We start from the raw sequence: 20,796 nt of genomic DNA, 5'->3' as shown, positions 1-20,796 counted from the left end.
GACCACCACGTAATTTGTTGAGTCCAGGGACAGTCACCACCAGGAACTAACAAAGTACTATCAGGGAACTAGCAGCCCTTGTTTTTCAATAAGTCACCTAGGATGGCTGATTAAGCACTCATACAAGATACCCGAGTTGAATAAATGAACAATGATAGTAGTTATGCCAAAACACAAAAAGAGTCAACACAGGTTTACGTCTGGGTGGTAGAGGTTTATTAAGATTCCAGGGACAGTCATCAGGAACTGTAACAAAGTACTAGCAGGGGACCAGCAGCACATGTTTTGCAAAAAAGTCACCTTGGATGGCTGATTAAGCACGAGAGAAAACATTCTGGGGTGTGCTTTGACATACTTCCTTCACAAAAGTCTTTTTCATAGTGCATTTTGTATATTCCCAAAAAGGTTGGGGGAAGGGGGGCAGGGGGTGAAAAGACCTGTAACAAGGAACTTTGTGCAAGAGTCATATACCCATGTTAAGACACAATTTGGTGGTGATTACTTAGGACTTGGACCAGAAAAATACTGAAATATGGTCATATTGAAATGTCTTATTTGGTTTTAATGGATTTTAACATGTCACCAGTGCAATTCTATGTGTCAAATATACATTGAATTACTAATGGGACGTGAAAGTCTTTAAATTTCAAGGATTTGAACTTGGACTCTTTCTGCTACAATACAAAAAGGATACAGTATTAAACATTGAAGTATAAACCAAAATTAGTGTTCTGTAGTGTTTATGTTGTTCATGCTACAGACAATTTTAAAGACTTGTCAATCCAAAGCACATTACAACATGATTAGACAAGCTACATTCAACACACATGCACCATAGTTGTTGTTTTTTTCAAATCACAATCATTTAAACAGCTGATTATTAACTACTGGAGCAAGTGGAAAATTAGCAAAACATCAGTTTGGTGTTGGACGGACAATAGAGTGCTAAACAGCCAACATTAAAGATAGAATAAATCTAGACGCGTTATTGCTTGAGCCTTGTGCTTGGACAAGTGTGGGATAGCTTATTACTGTTAAAATCGAAATGGATTTTGCACACAGTGTGAAAGAGATTTTTGTCATTCTTTCAACAAAATACCATTAAGAAACATTTGCAGCAGTGGGGATTACTTTTATGTCAAGTAATTTGGTAAACATGTATTTTTTTTAAAAAAGGAAATAAACAGCAACGTTTTCTTTTTTCATTCAAGCATGACCAAGACCTAGCTACAGTAGAATTAAATAGACCAAAAATAAATACTATAACTATATGCAAAATAAATTAGAATAAGAAGGGTGGACTTAACCACACGTTTGGATACGACTGTTTTTCTGTCAAGAGAAGGGGACGCCACATTAATCAGTTATGGTTGTGGGTCCTAAAGCAGAGGTGATAGAAGTGTAATAAACATTTTGGAATGCAGACATTGTAGCCCTTGCCACTGACTTGCACACTGACAAGAAGTGTCATTTGGATAAATAATCCAAAAAAAGGGCAATGTTTTTACAAGGCAAATGGAGCAAACCTTCCCAATGGTGAGCTTCTAGCTGGTATTGGGTGTGTTTGTGTTTTTGCTGGTTTCAGAGGATAAACTTGACTAAAGGTGGGGGTTCCCCTTCAGTTTTGGACAGTGGTGCGACCATGGGTCTACAGGATCATCATTGAGAGCAGGTAAAGTAGATAATGGTTATGTATCCGGGGACATTCAGGTGATTGGTTACGGAAATTCAGGAAACTGAATATTGCCAGAGAAGTTAAATTTGAGGCTTTTTAGTTGAATGTTTCAAATGATGTATTGGAGCTCTGTGGCTCTTGGAAGGAGACATTTATTCAACTTATAGACTGAGTTGAACTTAAGGCTGGTTCTGGGGTTGGAGTAGACCTTTGATTTGACAGGTATAGCTGGGATTGAGGCTGGTTCTTTTGAAGACGATTAACCTAAACTGCAAGGGAGAATGGAGCTGTAGGCTGGTATTTTAAAAGGTGAAAGCCATAAGAGACTGCAGCTTAAGTGAAGTATAGGCTGGTGGTTCAAGTAGAGAAGGCCAGTTTTATACTGCAGGTGGAGTAGCCCTCATCGCTGGCTGTGCTCTGCCGGCTGCTGTGGTCATCTAGGTCACTGGCACCACTAGTGCTTACACTGTCCATTTCTCCATGGGAGAACTCAGTGCTTTCCACATCAACTTCAATCTCCTCTGCTCGAAAAAACAAACAAACACATTTTTTAATCATGCGAGTCAAAAACTGTAATTAAATGAGTGTATATTGGTAGATTCTTATGGATTAGCACTATATGAATAAACCCTTATCATACTTCCATAAAGGCTCTGTTTGGACACTGACCTCTGTCAGACTCTGAGCGGTCAGAGTCGGTGCGGGAGCCCAGGCTGTCCGTACGGACCCGCTCCCTCTCTCCATGAGTCTGCAGCTGGGCTAGCTGCCTTTGAAGGTGCCTTTGCTCCCTCTCTAAGTTCTCCAGCTGGTGCTGACTCCTCCGGTCTGTTTCTTCAAGTTTCTGACGAACGGAAATACAAAAAAGTTAATTGAGCTGTTATGATTTAGAACCATTCAGAAAATCAAGCCTATCAGCATCTTTAGGCCCCAGTGTTCCACATTCAGTGTTAAATTATATATCATTAAATGTCACCATTATGACTACACTTCTCGAGATGTTCCTCAAGATTGACATGCTATATGCATGTGGGGATGGTGAGCTTGTCATATGCAGTGATGTGACGTTAATATATAGCTGTAGCTACCGTCAAACGTGATGCCTCCTGTGACTGGTAATAAATTATTCAACATACAAGGACAGCTCATTGCTGGTGGGAAAATTGTGAGGAATGGCTGGTGTCTCTGGTTGAGGTGGATACAAGTGAAATATCCTGTTTTTCACTGACATAGAAATGTAGACATGCTGTAGTGTATTTGTGGTGAGCAATAACAGATCAAGATAAAGCCTGCATACTTTATGCATACAGAGATGCACTTTGAGGCTCAATGACATCAGAGAATCCATTAGATTAACACCAATAACAACATCTGACAATGCCATAAATAAGATGCCACTGCGGTATCATTGTTGTAGCTGCATAAATAAGCTCAGGTGCCTTGAAATATTGCTGTTTGAAGATGTTTTTGGTTAGAAGACAATCTTAAATTGAAATCAATAAATAGGTTTGAAATCTGATTTACATTTACTCGAAAAATAATAAGTTAACAATTTTATTTTTTATTTTTTTGTTTGCTTACATCCTCCAGCCATGACGTGCATGCTGGCTACACCTGCACCTCCCTTTGACTCTCATGCACTACTACCTCTGGTTCTAAAAATAAATCTCAGCAGCATTCAGAAGCCACATTTCCAGGACTTCAAACACAGAAGTCCAAAGGCCACTGTTGACACCATGGATGGTTTACCCATAATGTTGCCAGGAGGGTTGCAGCCCTCAGTCATCCATCAACTGTTGTACTCGCTGCGGGAGCCAGCTCAGACCGGGCTTAAGAAAATCCAACATTTCTTAAAAAATGCTCTGGCTAAGGCCGCAGCCATCAGTGGAGCTAAAAGTTGGAGTTGTGCATGCTTTGACACTCCAAATTCATTTAAGCCTATTATGCTCTCAGTAATATTAATTAACATTTACTTTAACCAGTACTTTCAAAGACACACGCCCTCAATCGAAGACTCAAACTGATACAGATGGCAGTCCAGGCAACATTTAATTTAAAGGAAAAACAAAGCCGCTTATAAACTGCCACTTCAAGGTGGAATAATTGTGTCTGTTACCCTTGTCAGCAATGTAAACGCATGGAGGCAAAGGGTGGGGTGAAACCATTATGTTACAGCGATGCAGCTGTGCAAGATGCTCAGTGTAAAGACACAGTGGGAGCGTAACATTCACACACACTCAGATATACACACACTCTCAGCACTGTTTGCAGCCGACATTATACATTGCCACTGTCCCTCCTGTTGCGTCTCTGATCCCGGATTTATTGCCAGTTCAAGGCATACATACCCTGCCTTGAACTGGCAATATATGAGCAACTAAAGGTTAAAACATCCAAACTGGTAGCTTTACATCCTCACTTTGAGACAAAAAATTCCTTCAAGTGAATTCAACTGAATGTTGTCCTTGGTTTTTACTTTAAAAATAGACTGGAGCTAGGAGACTAAAATAAAATGTTCTCTTTTCTAAAAGAAGAATTCACTCTATTTCCTGTAAAGGCTCTTGGCAAGCTATCAGGGGTGTGTCCAGAGGGGTGGCCAGGGGTTGCATGGGCACCCCTTTGAAATATTATTGGCCAACCCAGGTGCCACCCCCAAATCCTTAACTATTCTTTGCCTTGCCAGAGGTGGGACTTACTGAATGTTGAAATCTACTATTCAGGCTGTGTTGTGACAGGCAGGTCATAGTTTTCAGTGTGCAGATGTTTGTTTGCAATTTTACAAATATTTTAAATTGTGACTTTGGACATACATATTGTTTCGCGAAGATGTATATGGTGCCATCACCTTCTTTTACTTGAATGGCGATTTGATTCGTGCAGACAGAAGGGGTTAATAAATGCTCTTAATTTAGGCCTCCCCTGAACAAGTCAGTGCCTCAGGTCGGCCACCCATGTCCAAAAAGTCTGGGCATGCCCCTGCAAGCTACCACTATGGATTAAAATTGAGTCGTCTGTGGCTCAGTCGCCTCTCAACCGGAAGGTCGAGGGTTCGAACCCCAGCTGGGCAACATGTCCGATGTGTCCTTGGGCAAGACACTTAACCCCGAATTGCTCCTGCTGCTGCAGTGGCGGTGTATGAATGGGATTAGTTACTTCTGATGGATGATACTACACAGCGATCACTACCATCAGTGTGTGAATAGGTGGGTGCTTTGAGTAGTCGGAAGACTAGAAAAGCGCTATATAAGCTCAAGTCCATTTACCATTTACCATCCTATGACCTTCCTATATGTATCAAAGACACCCTTTGTAGTACTCCAGATCTATAATAGCTGCCAATATGACATCAGGCATTGTTTACTCAAGGTGTTATGTCCAATTAAATCCATTAACATTAATGTAACAGCAGATGAATTTGTCATTAATGACATTTTTAAGATGAGCCATTGGTGTCATCAGTGAATGAAAGCCGTTTTCCTTTTGCAATGTCATAAATACTATTTCCTCAAGACAACTGACTGTGATGTTTCTTCTAATCCTGTTCATTTCGACCATTAACCTTTAGTGTGCCAGTGAGAGGAAGCCAATGAAACTGTGTGAGCGCAGAAATGGACATAATCAAGTCCTTACTTCCTACTCTGGTATAATATTACAGGGGTTGCATTATTACACTACCTCACCTTGATATGTGCTTTGGCCTTGTTGAGCAGTCCCAGTGTGGTGTGCCGACTGCAGTCTGGTCCCAGAGGGATCAGTGACTTCAACTTCTCTAAACACAGGCGGAGATGTGCTCTTCTGTGGTAGGAGATACATCAAGAGGGGTAGTAGCTTAGAAAGATTACATGCAGTACTGTGCATCAGACAAGAGTTTTTTGTTTTTTTTACAGGAAACATAAGTAGACTTTGTCTACTGATGTATTTGCATCCTCGGAAATAGTCTTTAAAAAGACATACTTTAATGTTTCCTGCTCATCAGATTTGATTAGTATTGTCATTAAGAAAACCAAATAGGATAACTCCTGGTCTATATAATTTGTTCAATAATAAGCAATGTAACAATCAATGATTTCAAGCACCTGATTTATCTGTTTATCCATTCTGCTAGCTAGCCACATCATCTGACTCCTCTGCAATTATGTATGGATCAGTCTGGCCCAAGATCCTGTTTCTGATCCACCAAGGCCTATGTGCCTGTGGTCTGGTGAGTGCAGATGCAGCCAAAGGACACTCGCTACTCCTTCAAATAATGTAGTAAAATGTAGGTCAAGTTGTGATGTCATCTTTTCTCTCTGCAATGGCCACCATTTTGAGTTTTAAAAAAGTCCAACAGGAAATAAGCTTTCCTCTCTAGGACCCTGATTTTCCCTCACCTTATCTTTACCAGTATTCTCACACATACACTGTGTGTTTTTTAAGACTGGGCACTTAATTTGAGAAAAAAAAAACGCGTCCTGACATTTGTTTCTTGCTTGGGGGAGATGCCGCCTCATCCTGAAGCAATAGAAGCAAGCTGCTGATAGGTTTGCAGTTGAGAATCTCTGAGGAAGGAGCCCTGTTGTCTGGAAACAGACGGTTCCCGTTTGCTGACTGGGGAGATGTCTGCATGTCCTCCAGGAACAGTGTTGCCACTGAGGCTGCATCACACCTCCCTTTTATTTGCCTTGCAAAATGAGCACTGCTGTAATATATAAAAGGCAATGTCCAAGTAGTTGATGTACAAAAAATGTGGGATTCAAATGTGGTTATGTGAGGGTTACTAAGCTGCTGTATATATACATGTATATATACATATATATATATATATATGTATATATATATATAAAGGCCGACAGTACATCTCGTTTTAAAATGCTCACAAGCAGCAAGATATGCAAACATGGCGGAACAAAGAAAGTTTTGGTTTTTACGCTTTAAGCTCCATTTTGAGACAGCTGCCTCTTGAAGATAAACTCCACTTGCACCTCATTTGCTAAAGTATCTTAAATCCTGTAGAAATTCTGCTCCTCTTCCTGCTTTATGACAGTGCACATTTATGACCACATTTGAACCTTGCTGTGCATGACATGTTCAATTTTAATTGGTGTTAGATTAAAGAAGTAATCTAACATTGCTGCCCTGTAGTCACAACACCTCCCTTTCTTTCCTCTTTATATTCTAATACTGTTTTTTTTTTTTTATCATAAACATGCACACAATTTTGTAGTCTCGGATTACTCACCTATTTTTTTCCAGTTCATTGTGTGCTGATCTGTTGAATTAAAAAAATAAATGAACAAAACTGTTAAACAAGTCAAAATAATGCAACATGTAACATAAGAAATATGTACAGATCAAATCCTATCCACATATTTACATTATTACTACACTGGTGGAATAATCTAATACACCAAAAATCATATAGATTCTAACAAAGATTCTCATTAAAAAGAGTAAAGTAAAAGAATAAAAACATTGCATTTCAACCTACATAAATATTCATTTTTATGGGAGGACATGTACATGTACATACCGATTGAGAATATTATCAAATTTTCTGTTCTTCAATTTACGTTGTTTCTGTTGATGTGCTGTTTGGCCTGCAGGATATGTGGAAGCATAGCCGTGCTCACATTCTGGTGATGAAAAAGATCAAGAGGATTACATAGATTGTACAGATTTTAAGCATGTTTGTTAAGTAATAGGCCTCATGAGGGCTTGGACTGGCATGTTAGTTTGACCTTATTTTCCTCAAATTGTAAGATACATTTAGAATTTTGACCATATTGAACACATCTAACGAATACAAATTAAAATACTTAAGTCTCTGTAATAGAATCTTTTAAAAAATGTTTCTATCAATAAAGTTTTCATATATTTTTTTGTAAATATAAAAGGGTTGTTAGGATAGGTTGCAAGTTTGTAACTTAACTGGCCCATTTTTAAATATATTCTCACTTGATTCTCAAAAATAGCCTACAGTTCCCATGAACCCTTTATCCCAGTAACATAGGACGTCAGACTTGAACCTGCGCGTGATTGGCTGTCTATGGTGACTCGTGCTGGGAACATGTGTGCCGACCAATGAAAACTTGACAATTTGTTCCATGTGGAAACCATGTGAACAACACATACAAGGAAGCAGCAGCTGCCTCAGTAAATGATAGGAGGGCTTAGAATGAAACCTTTCTAAAGGAAATAAGATATAAACTGTTTTTTTTCCTCATGCAACTAGGTCCGTAAATGCGGCATTTCCGAGGGGATGCAATGTTTTAATGGAATTATTATGAAAGAAGGAAGTAGGAAAACTGAGATAAAATATTAGGCTTTATTGGAAAATGGAGTCTCAACACCACAAATGTCTACAGTTAGTAAGCTAAAAGTTCACATATGGAACCGTATTCATCATAATGAATATACTTAATCGTGCCTTTTCAGTGTAGTATCCCATGGTCTGCAAAAGCCCAGCTTTAATGGGAGCATAGCCTACATTTAGCAGCAGGCTATTGTAATAAAATCTGTTTTAGGCGATGCAAAAGCTTCCTGAATGAAAAAATGTAGCCAAATTTTGAACATATTTTCAAATGATGGTATTTGACGAGTGTTTTCTCGACAAGACAATAGTTTGTTCAGAAGCAGGTGAAATATTATTGGCTGTGTTCGGGCCAGTTCATCCGTCCACTGCGCGTCTTTTGTCGCCTTCGCCTCTATTGTTGTCTGCTCGGCGCATTACGTGTTAATATCCCCTACTGCCCGTGTTTACTTACTTCCGCTGTTCTTCTCGATATTTTCTAGGTAATTTGCTGCATCGAGCAGCACTTGCACGTTCTTCATAAAAGTGCTGATTTGGTCCATTGCGGAACATTTGGAGTATAAAACGTCGCTGAAAGAATAGTCGGACATCTCTCCGAAATCCTGCTGGTCCATGGATGCATCAGACTCCGACAGGACCTCTTCGGGTTTCAGCTCGCCGTGCTGTCGCATGTATTTGACCATTTTCACTTCAGACTATTTTTTGGGGGGGCTTTGACAAATAGTCAGCGCTGAAACTGTTCTCCTTGTCCCGTCTGTGCACTGAGCGGATGCCTGAAATGAACTAGGCTCGATGGAATTGCAGTCCTTAGCCTCAGCCACTTGCCCTACTTGGTGGATAATCCCTCCCACTAACGCATGCACATTGCATTCATTGTCAACTGTGCCATAATAAATCCTCATTATCAATACTGCAGGAGAATAACAAATAACACACATAATGCCTGCTTTCATTTGCAACAATGCTGCTTTATTTCAGTCGGCATAAACTGAATTATCATGAAAAATAAGAGCTGCTTTTCATGTGTGCACAGTTGTGTCTGAACTGAGCAGACTTTTAAAGTGAAAAGCATCAAGGCAAAATTGCAGTAGATAATATTAGGTCTTGTTTCTGGCACAATCGGGGCTGATAAGGGGGATAGGCTCTCTGCATTCAGGTCTAGAAGTAGTACTTTATAAGACTTAACATAATTTGTGTGCTCCCAATGCATCCCAGAGACTCAAGTTATAGTTCAGTGGCTAGGAAGATAGTGAAACATTTGTAATAGTTTGGAGGCCGTTTGAGTCTTACAGCCTTAATATTGCTGTTTTCCTCTAGCTCTTGTCTTCCTTGAAGTCTCTCTTTCACCTCAGCTCCTCTGGGAGTGCTGTGTTGCCCCTCTTTTCCAAACACAATCTAAACTAAGAAAAGATATATAGAAAGAAAACCAGTAAAAAAAATATAGCTAATGTGGGACTAATAAAGGCCCATTTTGAACGCTTCACTTCATCAGAAAACAGAATTTACATGATAGTGAAAGTCTGCCCTTCCCCAACCTTAAAAAGTTTCTCCTTCTTTGTAAAAGCTAACCTTGAAATTGAGTTTACTTCTATCTTGATGCACTTCTCTTGTCCCCTTTGACTGATTAAGAAGTCATTTTTCCTCACACTGTGAGAGACGGAGGAGGACAGAGGGGAAAGGGCCTGTCTTTACGAAGCCAGCCATGCGTGCAGGGCTGTGTTGTGCCTCCTAGACAATGGGTGCAGATGGCTGGCCCGCTGCAGATGTGGCCAGGCCTGTAACGGACGCCTGTGCGAGACAGAGCACACCCTCCCATGGAGTCTATTTCAGCCGCCTGGCAAGGCTTGACACACACACACACACACACACACACACACACACACACAGACGGTGCTGATCTGGACTCTTGACACAGAGATGCACACTTGAGTGGCATAAAATATGATCAATTCTTGGAATGGATCATCATGAAATCTTAATTGATGTATTTTTATTTTTTAATGAGTTTTTAATCGTCAAAACGCAGTTTGATTACAAACATTTCTGGAACCTCTTCAGCAGTACACTATGCAAAACTCAGATATTATCTACTGCTACTCATGTGCACAGGGAAGGGAGAGATGTATTCATACATGGAGTGAGTATTAAGAGGGTGATGGAGGAAACTGACGGCTTTTCTCAAGGAAAGGGCTTCTCTGTGATATGTGGCTCGTGTGCAGACAAAGTGACCATGCGTGCTGCACGCTGTTAGCCGCAGCGTGGAAAGCTGACCCACTGTAGGTTGATGTAGAATGTGACCCCAACAGGAGTAATCTGAAAAGCCTGAGGATTACAGCAGTGGCTCGGTTTTCACAGAGGAGGCGAAGTGACACAGCGCCAGTGTGTGTGTGTGTGTGTGTGTGTGTGTGTGTGTGTGTGTGTGGAAGAATGTGCCAAACATCCCATGCTGGTCACACACATCACAGTGTTTAAAACATTTTAGAATGTATCTTCTATCAGGGGTTTATCAATCAATCTATGTTTCTGATGCTATCCTCTTACATGCTGCTCGTCATTAATAAGATGCTGCTCTCAGATGAAGCGTTGTGCAGCAGCAGCAGCAGCAGCAGCAGTCCCCTGTTGTTTTAAAACAATAGATGCACTTTGCCCTGAGGTCACGGCAGAAGGACAGCAGACGTGTGTCACCTGCTCCGTCACTCCTTAGGAAACAGAGGAGATCCGCGCTGAGCTTTGTCACCCACACATTGAGAGGAATTGTGCAGATAACTAGTTGAGAGCCTGGTGTTTGTTATGCTGTTTTAGCAAACAACAAAACAAAAAACAAGATGTATATTTTTTTTCAAAAGCCTGTTTATTATCTGTGACAGGAAACAAGATGTCAGGAACAGGTTTTTCTATATTACTGCTTATCTTTATTACCTAACGTTCATAAAATGTCTCACTTTGAAACAAAATGCTTCTAGTTTCTTCTTTAAATTTGTCATTCTTATATTTAAATCCTCCCCCCTCTTCTTATCCTTATCTCTTCTTATCCATATGTCATCTCTTTAGGAGTACTGGAAGGTGTGCGTTTGTGGTTTGGGGGTGGTGTAGGTACAGATCCTGTCACTCCCCCAACATGAACACCTGTTGGAGACACCAAATCCCCTCTTTTGTCTCCATAGCCCCCTCTCAGTGGATTACCATGACAACACCCCATTCATATCATGTCTGAAGACTGATTATACAGCTTCACATGGTCAATTATCAGTGAACAGAGTGCATTGTTTTAAGGAGACGCTGCTTCTTCTCAAAGAGCAGGCTGTGTAAATAGTGTTCTTGAGAGCTTTACTTGATTCTTAGGAGGTTTTGTAAGTTAGAGCTGGATCTAAGTCGCTGGAGTTTCACACTCAAGTCATCGCTGAAATAAATGCATACGTAATGCTTGAATCTGTTTTCGAGAAGAGACAGGAAATGATAACATCAAATGTCTTTCAGTCAATAAGCAAGAGAGCAATACAGCTGTTATGGAAACATATGCCAGCTTTTATTACATCAGAAGGAAGGCAATTTTAAAGGACTGACTGAGGCGAGGTGTAATGCAATGTACACAAATAGCAATGTAAACAACAGAGGAAATACAAGCACTAGGCACACAGGTTACATAAGTTAATGCAGTTTGTAAACACTGAGCATTAGGTTTAATAAAAAAAAAAAGATACAAAGTGTTAAAATAGTGTTATTTGATTGTACTGTCACATTGCTATGTTTGTATTTTTTTTACATTTGGTTTAGCGTAACAATAGAACCTCACAAAAACAAACTTTTTACAAAGAGTTCACTCCCTTTGGGTCAAAACAAATCATTCACATTATTGACTGGGATGTTAATATAAGTCCTCTAATATACTTTATATCAAAGCTCAAAGTGGCTATGAAGAAACGCTTTCCACTGCATATTGCCATCAACTCATTTTTCAGGAAAAAAAAACCCAAATATTCGAAACATCCATCACATTCAACTTTCTGTGATTCAGGCTTCGCACTTTCATTTTCAACACCCCAACGTCTGGATATTTTCTGTCCATTATGAAATAGTCAGATTTTACCATTTAACACCATTATGCAAAAAAAAAATCATCACTTTACTGAGCTCTCTATTACAATGAAGCAGCAACCATAGAGACGATACCGATGACACAGATGTAAGAACATGAATTATTACTATCAATCACAGCATGTTCAGTATGAGTTAGTATGTAGACTATCAAATCATTTATGAAACTATCAAACACTATGTTGTAATACCTATAATATAAATGAACATATATTATTACAAGATAATGTAACTATAGGTAGCTCAGATAAAATCATCCTTCTAATAAGGCCAAGCATATCGATGATCACACTACTACTTGTGATTGTAAATTTTTCAAAATTGTTAAAACAATTTCATAGCTTCCGTATACATTCAAGAGATAACTGTGCAAAAAAAAAAGAAAAACACAAGTTTAATCTGTTTATGTTTGTCATAACCATCACAATGTGTAGTTCTATATCCATTTCATACCCCATTAAAATATGGGTAATAGCAACCACACACCATTGTAGTTTATTTTAGTTTTCTTAGCCCTTCAGGAGTGGTCGATCGTAAATTCTCAGGGGGGAAAAGCATCCATTTTACCATCTACAAAAAAAAACGTTCACATGTAATAATAACTGTGAATGATGGGAGATGTGTAAAAAGGACAGAGTCCTGGGAGACATTCTGACTGAATGATAATCATTTTTCTTATTTCACTCCCCTTTAACAAGCGGAAAATTCAGAACTGAATTCAGGTGGTGTCCTAGCCAAATACTAATTGCTTTTATGGTAAATGCCCTCAGGCTTCACTTTTCTCTTTCTCCTCCTTCTTTTTCTTGCTCTTTTTGAGAAATGAAGGTGTACGGAACTTCTTTTTCTTTTTCTTTGGGGACTTGGTCTGGCTCTCTGGGGTCTGAGCTTCCCCTGTCTTCTCGTTCGATGTAATTGAGATTTCCACCGTATCCGAAGTGCTCACGCTCAGCTTGGATACCTCCATGCTCAGATCCTCCTCCAGCTCTTCCAAGTGGTCTTTCCCATTGGGAATTACGTCTGTCAACAGATGAACAAAGTCAGTGAAGGGGGGATGGGGATAAGGAGTGCAATCAGACAGGAAAAGATGCATTAATACATTTTTAGTATCAATTCAATTTAAAACATACACCAGGGGACATAGAACACTGAAAAAAAAACAAGCAGCTCATTCTAAATTCAATTCCTACTGACTAACTAATTACCATGCTTTACTGGCGTCATAAGGGGGGAAAGTGAAAGGGAGATAGTGGAACCATCAAATGTTGTCATCTCTTCCGCATCTGTGGCGTCATCATCTTCTGTAAAAGGATTAAAAGCATATCAGGTTACTCCATAAAGCCTGTATCTTTACATGACTGAGGTCCATTCATTAAAATGAATTTAATTACACCGTTCAGATTTGGATCATTTAATGTTTACACAAACAAGGCAAAGACTGGGCTCTATGAATGATTTGTTCATCATTGGCACAAATCTGCCCCTACTGGTGACTTTGAGATCGATTGAGCGTGTTGAATTGGTGGCCTGTCAGTGAGAGAACTCACTGTGATTGATTGATTATTTTGCAGTTCTAGGCTTCATGTCTCCCTTTTTGAATGACAAATACACGTTACCGCCATCTGCTGGTATTGAGGGACACTTTCTCTCACAAAAGTAAAGAACATACATATAAAGTGGCCGTTGGTTAGTCCTTACAAACTTATTTAAGTGAAAATTCTTGGCCCAGTCAAAGACAACACGTGGTGATGCACATGTAAGCCAACACTACGACCTGTAAGGCCATGCATCATGGTAAGATGACGGATTGAGCGAGATATGGAAGTAAGCATTCTTACATCCTTGAAATGACAATGCTAATGTACTAATGTTAAACAGTTCAAGTTTGAACCACCTGCTATTTAGTGTGGTATCTACCATCAAAAGTAATGCACTTAACAGTAGTCGGGACGTTACAGCCAGACCTCCAGATGCAGGACGAACAAAGGTCAAAATACTATAAAGTCACCAAGGTTATACTCTTCCAGGTTTGTGCATATATCCAGTGTCCAACCAATGCAAACACTGCGATATTTCAGTTTGGACTGAAAAATGGTAGACAACTAACCAACCAACCAACTCACTTTCCCCACTGGACCCATGCTACTAATTTGGCTAATAAAACTAAAAACCATTGAACACTTGGCTGGTTTAATAGCTTGGCTGCCTTTCATTTATCTCTTCTTGCTAAAGCAATCCTCAATCGACAAGTTGTTGTGACAGTGAAAACCAAAATGGGTTACACTCATGTACAGTGTTTCAAATGCTTTTCTCCTACACACACATTTTTGTCCTTGCCTACAGTCGTGACAGAGACATGAGGAGTTTGACAACACTGACTGATGTATTTGCAGCTCGGCTCTCATAATCCCTGAGAACCGACTCAACAAAACAGAAAAGAAGTGTGAAACCGTGAACTAACATTTTTGTTATCTAATATCCTCAGTTTAGTAGATGTAGTTACACATTTTCCTCCAGGCAAGAACCAAAAATTCTAACTTAATACCAACACAGTCCAATGGCACTGTTTTTAAGTAGATGCAAAATTAAGCAAACTTTTGGAAAGTATTAAACCACAATATTAGCAAACCCAAGGTAACAGAGGTAGTTCTAATACATGCAAATTTTAATTCTAACAGTTTGTTTCCCCCATTGCTTGGGGAAGTCTGAGATTGCTGTCAAAACCCAAGATAAACTTTGTATCTCCAACCTAGTTTATTTTAAGACTCCACTGACTGCAAAGGATCATCCCCAAAACATTATACACTCATATCTCATAGGATGATATGAGATTTTGTACTAAACTAAGTAGAGGATTTGTATGGGTTGAATAACAGTTAAGCTCCTGCAATGTCACCTTTTTTTTATTAGCTCAGCTCACTTGCAACCCGGGCAGAGGTGATAGCAAAAAAACTACCAGCAACAGGTAGTAATACCCATAACATGCTGTTAGAAATAAAACAAACGGTTCCAAGTAAACATGTCAGGCTGCACCATGCTTCAGAGATTGAGACACACTACTCCAAAAAATATATGAGAAAGATGGACTACCTTCTTGGCCTTGCTGCTTTCTTTCTACTGTGTTCTTGTATTCCTGCAGCTCCTTCTCTGTCAGCTCATTGAAAGGATTCGGTGGGAGGGAGCGAGTGTGCGCCTCATCTTCAACGATGAAAGCCTGATTGAGGGGGCAAAATACAAAAGACATTAGATACATACAGTAAATGCAGGCAATTTAAAGCAAATAGAGGTTATTGTTCATATGGAAGTATGATGAATGATTCTTTTTTGTGTTTACAATAATTTCATAGTTCTGCGCCACTGCAGAATAAAAAAACATGGTATCTAAAAGACCTGTTTTGAGATTCCTGAATCTCTAATTCATTTTTCAAAACAGTGAATGCATTATTTGGGACTTTTATTTGAACCAAAATCAAAAACAAGTTATAGAAGTAGAAATCTTCATCTCTGACTTCCACTGATGTATTATTAGCCTTTGATTTGACAACAGATTAGACTTGTTCCTGTAGCAGCCTGCAGGTTATTTGACCTGCAAGGGTGACACTTAATATGATCCTCAAAAACACGTTCACTGTCCATTTTGCCTTTATTGGTCACATTTAAGTATGTATTTATCTGTTTACTGATTTTTGTGACGGGCAGGATTCAGGGTTGATATGCTCAGTAGAAATAATGTTACAAGAAGAGGCCCTGAGTGTGGCTACCTGTACTACCTGTTGATAGTACCATCAGTTTATTGACACCCCCTGTTGGTGAGTAGTTAGGTTAAAGCACTAAGCCATGAGACTGAAGGACGACTGCAAACTGAAAGAAGAATAGCCAAAAAGAAGTTGCAGATTCATAATTGACTTGATACATGAGTTTATTGTTTTTGAGTGATTGAGTGCTTGCTACAGGAAACTGATTTGTTGTAAAGCTCGGTGATAATTGAAGGGTTATTGGGATGATATCATTTTGTAGTTGAGAAAGATATATGAACTGTGTCCCATTATATATATCATACAGTGTGACTAACTTGTTACTAATGGCACATATACTCACCGGTCCAGGTATGGTGTCCACAACGATTCCTGACAATAACTGAGATTTTGGTCCTGGAGTCATCTGCTCTCCTCTGTGCTGTTCTTTTATCTGAAAAAAGATACAAACAAAGCATTAAATGTGGACATAACTAATGTTGTTGATTAATTCAGGTCTGAATCTCGACATTTGAGTAGAACGTATTTCAATTCTACATATTGTGTTAGAAATATTCACAGTGACTGCCCTCTGCAGGTTGAAACCTGGCTACTGCAATTAAATTTTTCTGTAGGCTTATTTGGAGTTTGGTCACTTATTTGTCTCAGCTCACGAAGGAGTGAGTGGTGTGTCTTATCACACTTCCCAAAGCCCTGTCCATGTTGATCCATTGACTATAAAATGGCATTTTTTAAAATTCTTCAAGGGTAGTTCAATGCACTTTAGCCGAAACCCTATAATAATCAGTTTCCCTGTTTCCTGTACATTTTGCATTAAAAAAATGTCATGAGTAACCTGTTTGCTCTCATCATCAATTTGTTTAAAAAAATTCCAATATCAATTTAATTTTAAACATTATATTTAAGCTTGAAGTCTGGTAAGAGTTTTAAATACCAGCACTAATTATGACATTATAAAGTTAAAAACAGTAAGTGAAAGTTAGTCTATGTGCTGCAGAGGTAATAAAACAAATGTGATTATGATGCAACTGACCCGGTTCCTCTTGTCTAAAACCTCTGTGGGATTAGTGTTGAGAGGGACAAACTGGTTTGGATCCTCTATCTTTATTGGTGTGCCGATGCTGTTTCCTGGCTCTGACGACTTCATCCACTGAGAAAAAACACAAAACAGATTTTCAACAGATTTATCTAAGTTTAAAATTGATGAGACATTTAAAACGTGCCTTTTTCAAACAGGCCACAAGAGGGCAGGCTTATATAAAGCAACAGGCTCACAACTTCTTCTGTGAGGATGAGAAACAAGAAATGACCATACCATGGTTTTGGTCCTGGGGCTGACATCTCCGCTGTAGGAATGTTCAGGAACATTGACCCTCAAGTAGCTGTTGGGTGAGTTGAGCCACCGGGTCCTTTCTCTCTGCTGTTTCTGCGCCATAAACTTGAAGGGGCTACGCAGACCGAGTTCACTGTCCTCTGGTGGCATCCCTGACACCGTGGCAGGGATCTCCACGTCGTTCTTCGAGCGGGGTTTTTCACGGACAATGGGGTTCCTGTACGAGTAACCTGTTCTGTATCCCTAGAAGGTCACAGAGAGGGGAAACATTATTCTAACTCACTAAACAGTTTTTCCTGAAAATCTTCTAACTAAGGAATAACAAGTATAAACACTACAACATTCAAAGGGCCACCCAAGATTCACTGACACAATGCTTCTAAATATTTAAACAGTGCTGTATATACAACCGGCATTTTTGCAGATGTGCCCACTTTTAGAGGGATGAAATGAAACTTTGGTTTAAAAGAGGCTGTTGTTAACAAGACATCAAAGAAATCTGATGGGAACTTGCAGCATGAGCAGAGAGCAGTCTGAGGCAGACAGTACAACAGTTAGAGCAAAATCAAAACTGGCATTTTCTCGCAGGCTATATGAAAAGTTTTAACTGAAAAAAATCTCTGTGTCTGGCTTTGATACAGAGTGTAAGCAAGTTGTTATTGTTTTCAATGTGTTGTTCACAGTGGTGTGTGATTAGTTGTTCTTCTTGGGTAAAGGCTTGATTAACATATATATTGTTCTGATTAAAAAACATTAACAAATAACATCAGGAACAACATTACCTGTTACCAGCTTTAAGGGGGCCCAGATTAAGGAAAACACACTAGTAAACAAGATACACATGCACCATGGCCTTTAATCACTGGGTGTAGATTTGCAGCAGTTGTAGCATTCAAATGAATTTCAGCACTGGCAAAATGTTTGCTGGAGCTGCAGTTAGTTCTATTGTGAGTGAGTAAGTAAGTGACATTTTGCTTTTAGCTATGAATGAAAGTAATGAATAGATGAATAAATGGATTGGTTGAAACAGCTTTCTTTTGAAAAACTAATGCTTTATTTACACACTTCAAGTTTTTACTATTTCATGTCCTTGGTTGGTTTAGACAGGTTATTAATATATCCTTTTAAAACTTGTTTCCAACATGGTGTTGTGAGTTGTTTTGCTTAGAAAACTGTCTATGTTTGTACATTACTGTCCTCTTCTATTATTAGATGTGACCTGTGTTTTAGGATCATTTGACGTCATCCTGTTCACCATATCTAGCGATCCCCACCTTCCTGCATGGACAAACAGACCTCCTGTTGCATTGAGTGTACTGGCATTTGCACCCAGCGCCATGTCTGAGAAAAGGCCAAATCCCATTTCCAAACTGAGTGCACTAGAGTCGTTCTCTGAATGATTGTGTGGTCTGCGTGGCTGTAACTGCCCACAGCATGTCTCACCATCTGGAAGCTATGATTGAGAGGGTGGGCGGGCTATGATCACACAGAGCTAACAGCTGCAGCCCAATCCAGCCACACTTGTTAGTAAATTGCACACTCAAACAGACACAGTCTGACATCTTCTGTTTCCACAGAAGATGTCATTAGCAGTGTGGTTAGAGTAGTGAGGTTGAAGCTGGTGGAAGTGCGGTACACAGTACAGCAATCTTTTAGGATTAACTAGACAGCAGATTAAAAATAATAATAATAATCACTGTTGTTCATAAGGTCTGAAATGAATTACATGATGATCTGTAATTATACTGAAAATGTTAGTACAGTGACAGCCAGCATTCACCTATGATTCAACTACACAAATGAGATAAACTAAACCATATCTTCTTTCATTGTATTCTCTAATCAGACACTTCCCCCGAGGAAGCACCAGAGACGGGAAACTCAAATCATGGATAAAAGCAACAGGTCAGAGTTCACTTACCAGGTTGTCCAGCATCCTCATTAGGGACTCGAACTCGGCCTCGCCCACTTTCCACTTGACCTCATTGTCCATCACCACCCCGGCAGCGGCCACTCCCTGGGTCAGGGGTTTGAACTTCTCCTTATCAAGGAGCACGAGAGTGTCCAGGTTCCGTGAACAGCTCAAAGCATTCACCTACACGAAACCATATGATAAGAAAAATCATGTTAGTATACATCATTTTTACTTCTGGATGAAAAGCCAAATTAGTATTCTGTTACTGAACAATTCCTTAGAGCATTCATAATAATAACGAAACTGATTCTAAAAGAGAACATTTATTTAAGAATGAACAACGTTTTCTGTTTTTAGAGAACGACCTTCATTTCAAGTCAATTTTATAAGTGAAGTAAGAGGTAAATATATGACAAACGCAGGGAAGTCAATCCAGACACAACAGGATTATCTATATACATATATATATTGACCTCATTGTCCATCACCACCCTGGCAGTATAGATATATATTATTTACAACAGCCTCCACAACACATAACAACAGGTGTCACAGGAACACTGTAGGGTTCCACCTGCCTCTGACTGAACAGTGATCTCTAGCACATATTTGACTAAGCTTTGTTCAAACATACTGTATTCTTTTCTCCTATTTCCGGCACTGCTGTAATACTCTGTTATTCGCAACCAAGTCTGGCTCCTTTGTAAGAGTTTTAAGAAAAACATTTTGACAGGTGGTGAACTGATAAAAATCATGCCAACAATTTCAACACATGAAGTCAGCTTTTTAATACAAAAAAAGTCTATCAAGGCCACAAAACAGCTCTGACCTGAATACTTCTATTACATTTCATTAACAGGTGGTGTAAAGAATAGACATTTTTTTCATACCTGGATTTCACAAGCTTGCTGTGAGTGGTACACGTAGTGAAAAGCTTCCTCTACTGTTTCTCCCAAAGCCAGCAGCCCATGGTTCCTTAGAATCATCACCTAAAAAAACACGGGTAATACTTGAGCTTCCTGATCATTGCCATAAGCACCAATTTATACTAAACAAACTCCTGCTGAGATAATACATCAAAACAATGTGAAATAATTAATGTATGCATAAACCGTAAATATAACCATATCAATGTACATCATGCAAGTGCGGTATTAGATACAGTTTTTCTTTGAAAATGTTGCTTTTCGGGGCAGATTTAGTACCAAACTTAAATGTGGGCATTAAGAGCTTAATTGATGATGCTGAAAGGGAACCATGTTCTCGGTTTCTCTGTGAAAGCTTCCCCTGTGACACTGACACAGGACCGGGGTTTTGTCAAATTCGAATTTGTGGTAGGCTATTTTGCTTTCTTGTGATGGACACTCCTTTCATATCGGTCTGTAAAATAAGCCAAACAACAGTCAGCTGCTAATTAGCTTAGCTTAGCATAAACAAACCGGAAGCTGGAGAAACCAGCTGGTCAAGTTTTGTCCAGAAATAGAACTACTACTAGAATCCATAAAGCTTCCCCTAAGCCCTATACACACATACACAAAACTCCTGAAAATGTTATTACATTTTTGGGGTGAGCTGCATTTGTGAATATAATTTTTCACCCAGACTTTGTCCAGAAATAGGAAATACTAAATACTGGAAAGAAAAAATTCTGCAAGCCCCTAAGTGAAATTTCTTCAAGAGGGTTGAGCCAATATTTGAACACAGGACATTTCACTGCAAGCAAGAGGGACCGGTTGATGA

At 39.3% G+C, this 20,796-nt stretch overlaps 2 protein-coding genes and 1 long non-coding RNA gene across 5 annotated transcripts in view; 1 reads left to right on the top strand and 2 right to left on the bottom strand.

The window, feature by feature from the left end:
* Positions 1–199: 199 nt before the first annotated feature.
* LOC132975411 (max-interacting protein 1-like) lies at positions 200–8,805 on the bottom strand. 2 transcript variants are annotated; one of them, XM_061039932.1, is made up of 7 exons: positions 8,416–8,805; positions 7,182–7,284; positions 6,891–6,920; positions 6,129–6,350; positions 5,353–5,467; positions 2,345–2,516; positions 200–2,196 (listed from the first exon to the last, which is right to left on the bottom strand). In XM_061039932.1, the coding sequence occupies exons 1-7, from the start codon at positions 8,642–8,644 to the stop codon at positions 2,033–2,035; spliced, it is 1,035 nt and encodes a 344-aa protein (XP_060895915.1). In that variant the 5' UTR covers positions 8,645–8,805; the 3' UTR covers positions 200–2,032. The 2 variants fall into 2 exon arrangements, with proteins under 2 accessions (XP_060895915.1, XP_060895916.1); XM_061039933.1 differs by lacking the exon at positions 6,129–6,350 and having other exon boundaries at positions 8,416–8,799.
* LOC132975413 (uncharacterized) overlaps positions 8,512–20,796 on the top strand; it is a 23,617-nt gene continuing 11,332 nt past the window's right edge. Inside the window, exon 1 of the long non-coding RNA XR_009673268.1 lies at positions 8,512–8,632. This is a non-coding gene — a long non-coding RNA (uncharacterized LOC132975413). The remainder of the gene's footprint in view (positions 8,633–20,796) is intronic.
* add3b (adducin 3 (gamma) b) overlaps positions 11,466–20,796 on the bottom strand; it is a 23,958-nt gene continuing 14,627 nt past the window's right edge. For both annotated transcript variants that reach the window (XM_061039929.1, XM_061039931.1), the window contains exons 8-15: positions 19,947–20,045; positions 19,063–19,236; positions 17,124–17,384; positions 16,842–16,958; positions 16,152–16,241; positions 15,144–15,267; positions 13,259–13,354; positions 11,466–13,073 (exon numbers count right to left, since the gene is read on the bottom strand). In XM_061039929.1, coding sequence (XP_060895912.1) covers positions 12,823–13,073; positions 13,259–13,354; positions 15,144–15,267; positions 16,152–16,241; positions 16,842–16,958; positions 17,124–17,384; positions 19,063–19,236; positions 19,947–20,045 — 1,212 coding nt within the window. In that variant the 3' untranslated portion in view covers positions 11,466–12,822. The remainder of the gene's footprint in view (positions 13,074–13,258; positions 13,355–15,143; positions 15,268–16,151; positions 16,242–16,841; positions 16,959–17,123; positions 17,385–19,062; positions 19,237–19,946; positions 20,046–20,796) is intronic.

The sequence above is a fragment of the Labrus mixtus genome, chromosome 6 (genome assembly GCF_963584025.1).
Source record: "Labrus mixtus chromosome 6, fLabMix1.1, whole genome shotgun sequence".
NCBI classification, from domain to species: Eukaryota; Metazoa; Chordata; class Actinopteri; order Labriformes; family Labridae; genus Labrus; species Labrus mixtus.
Note: the sequence above shows the minus strand (reverse complement) of the source record. Positions and strands in the feature narration are given on the sequence as shown.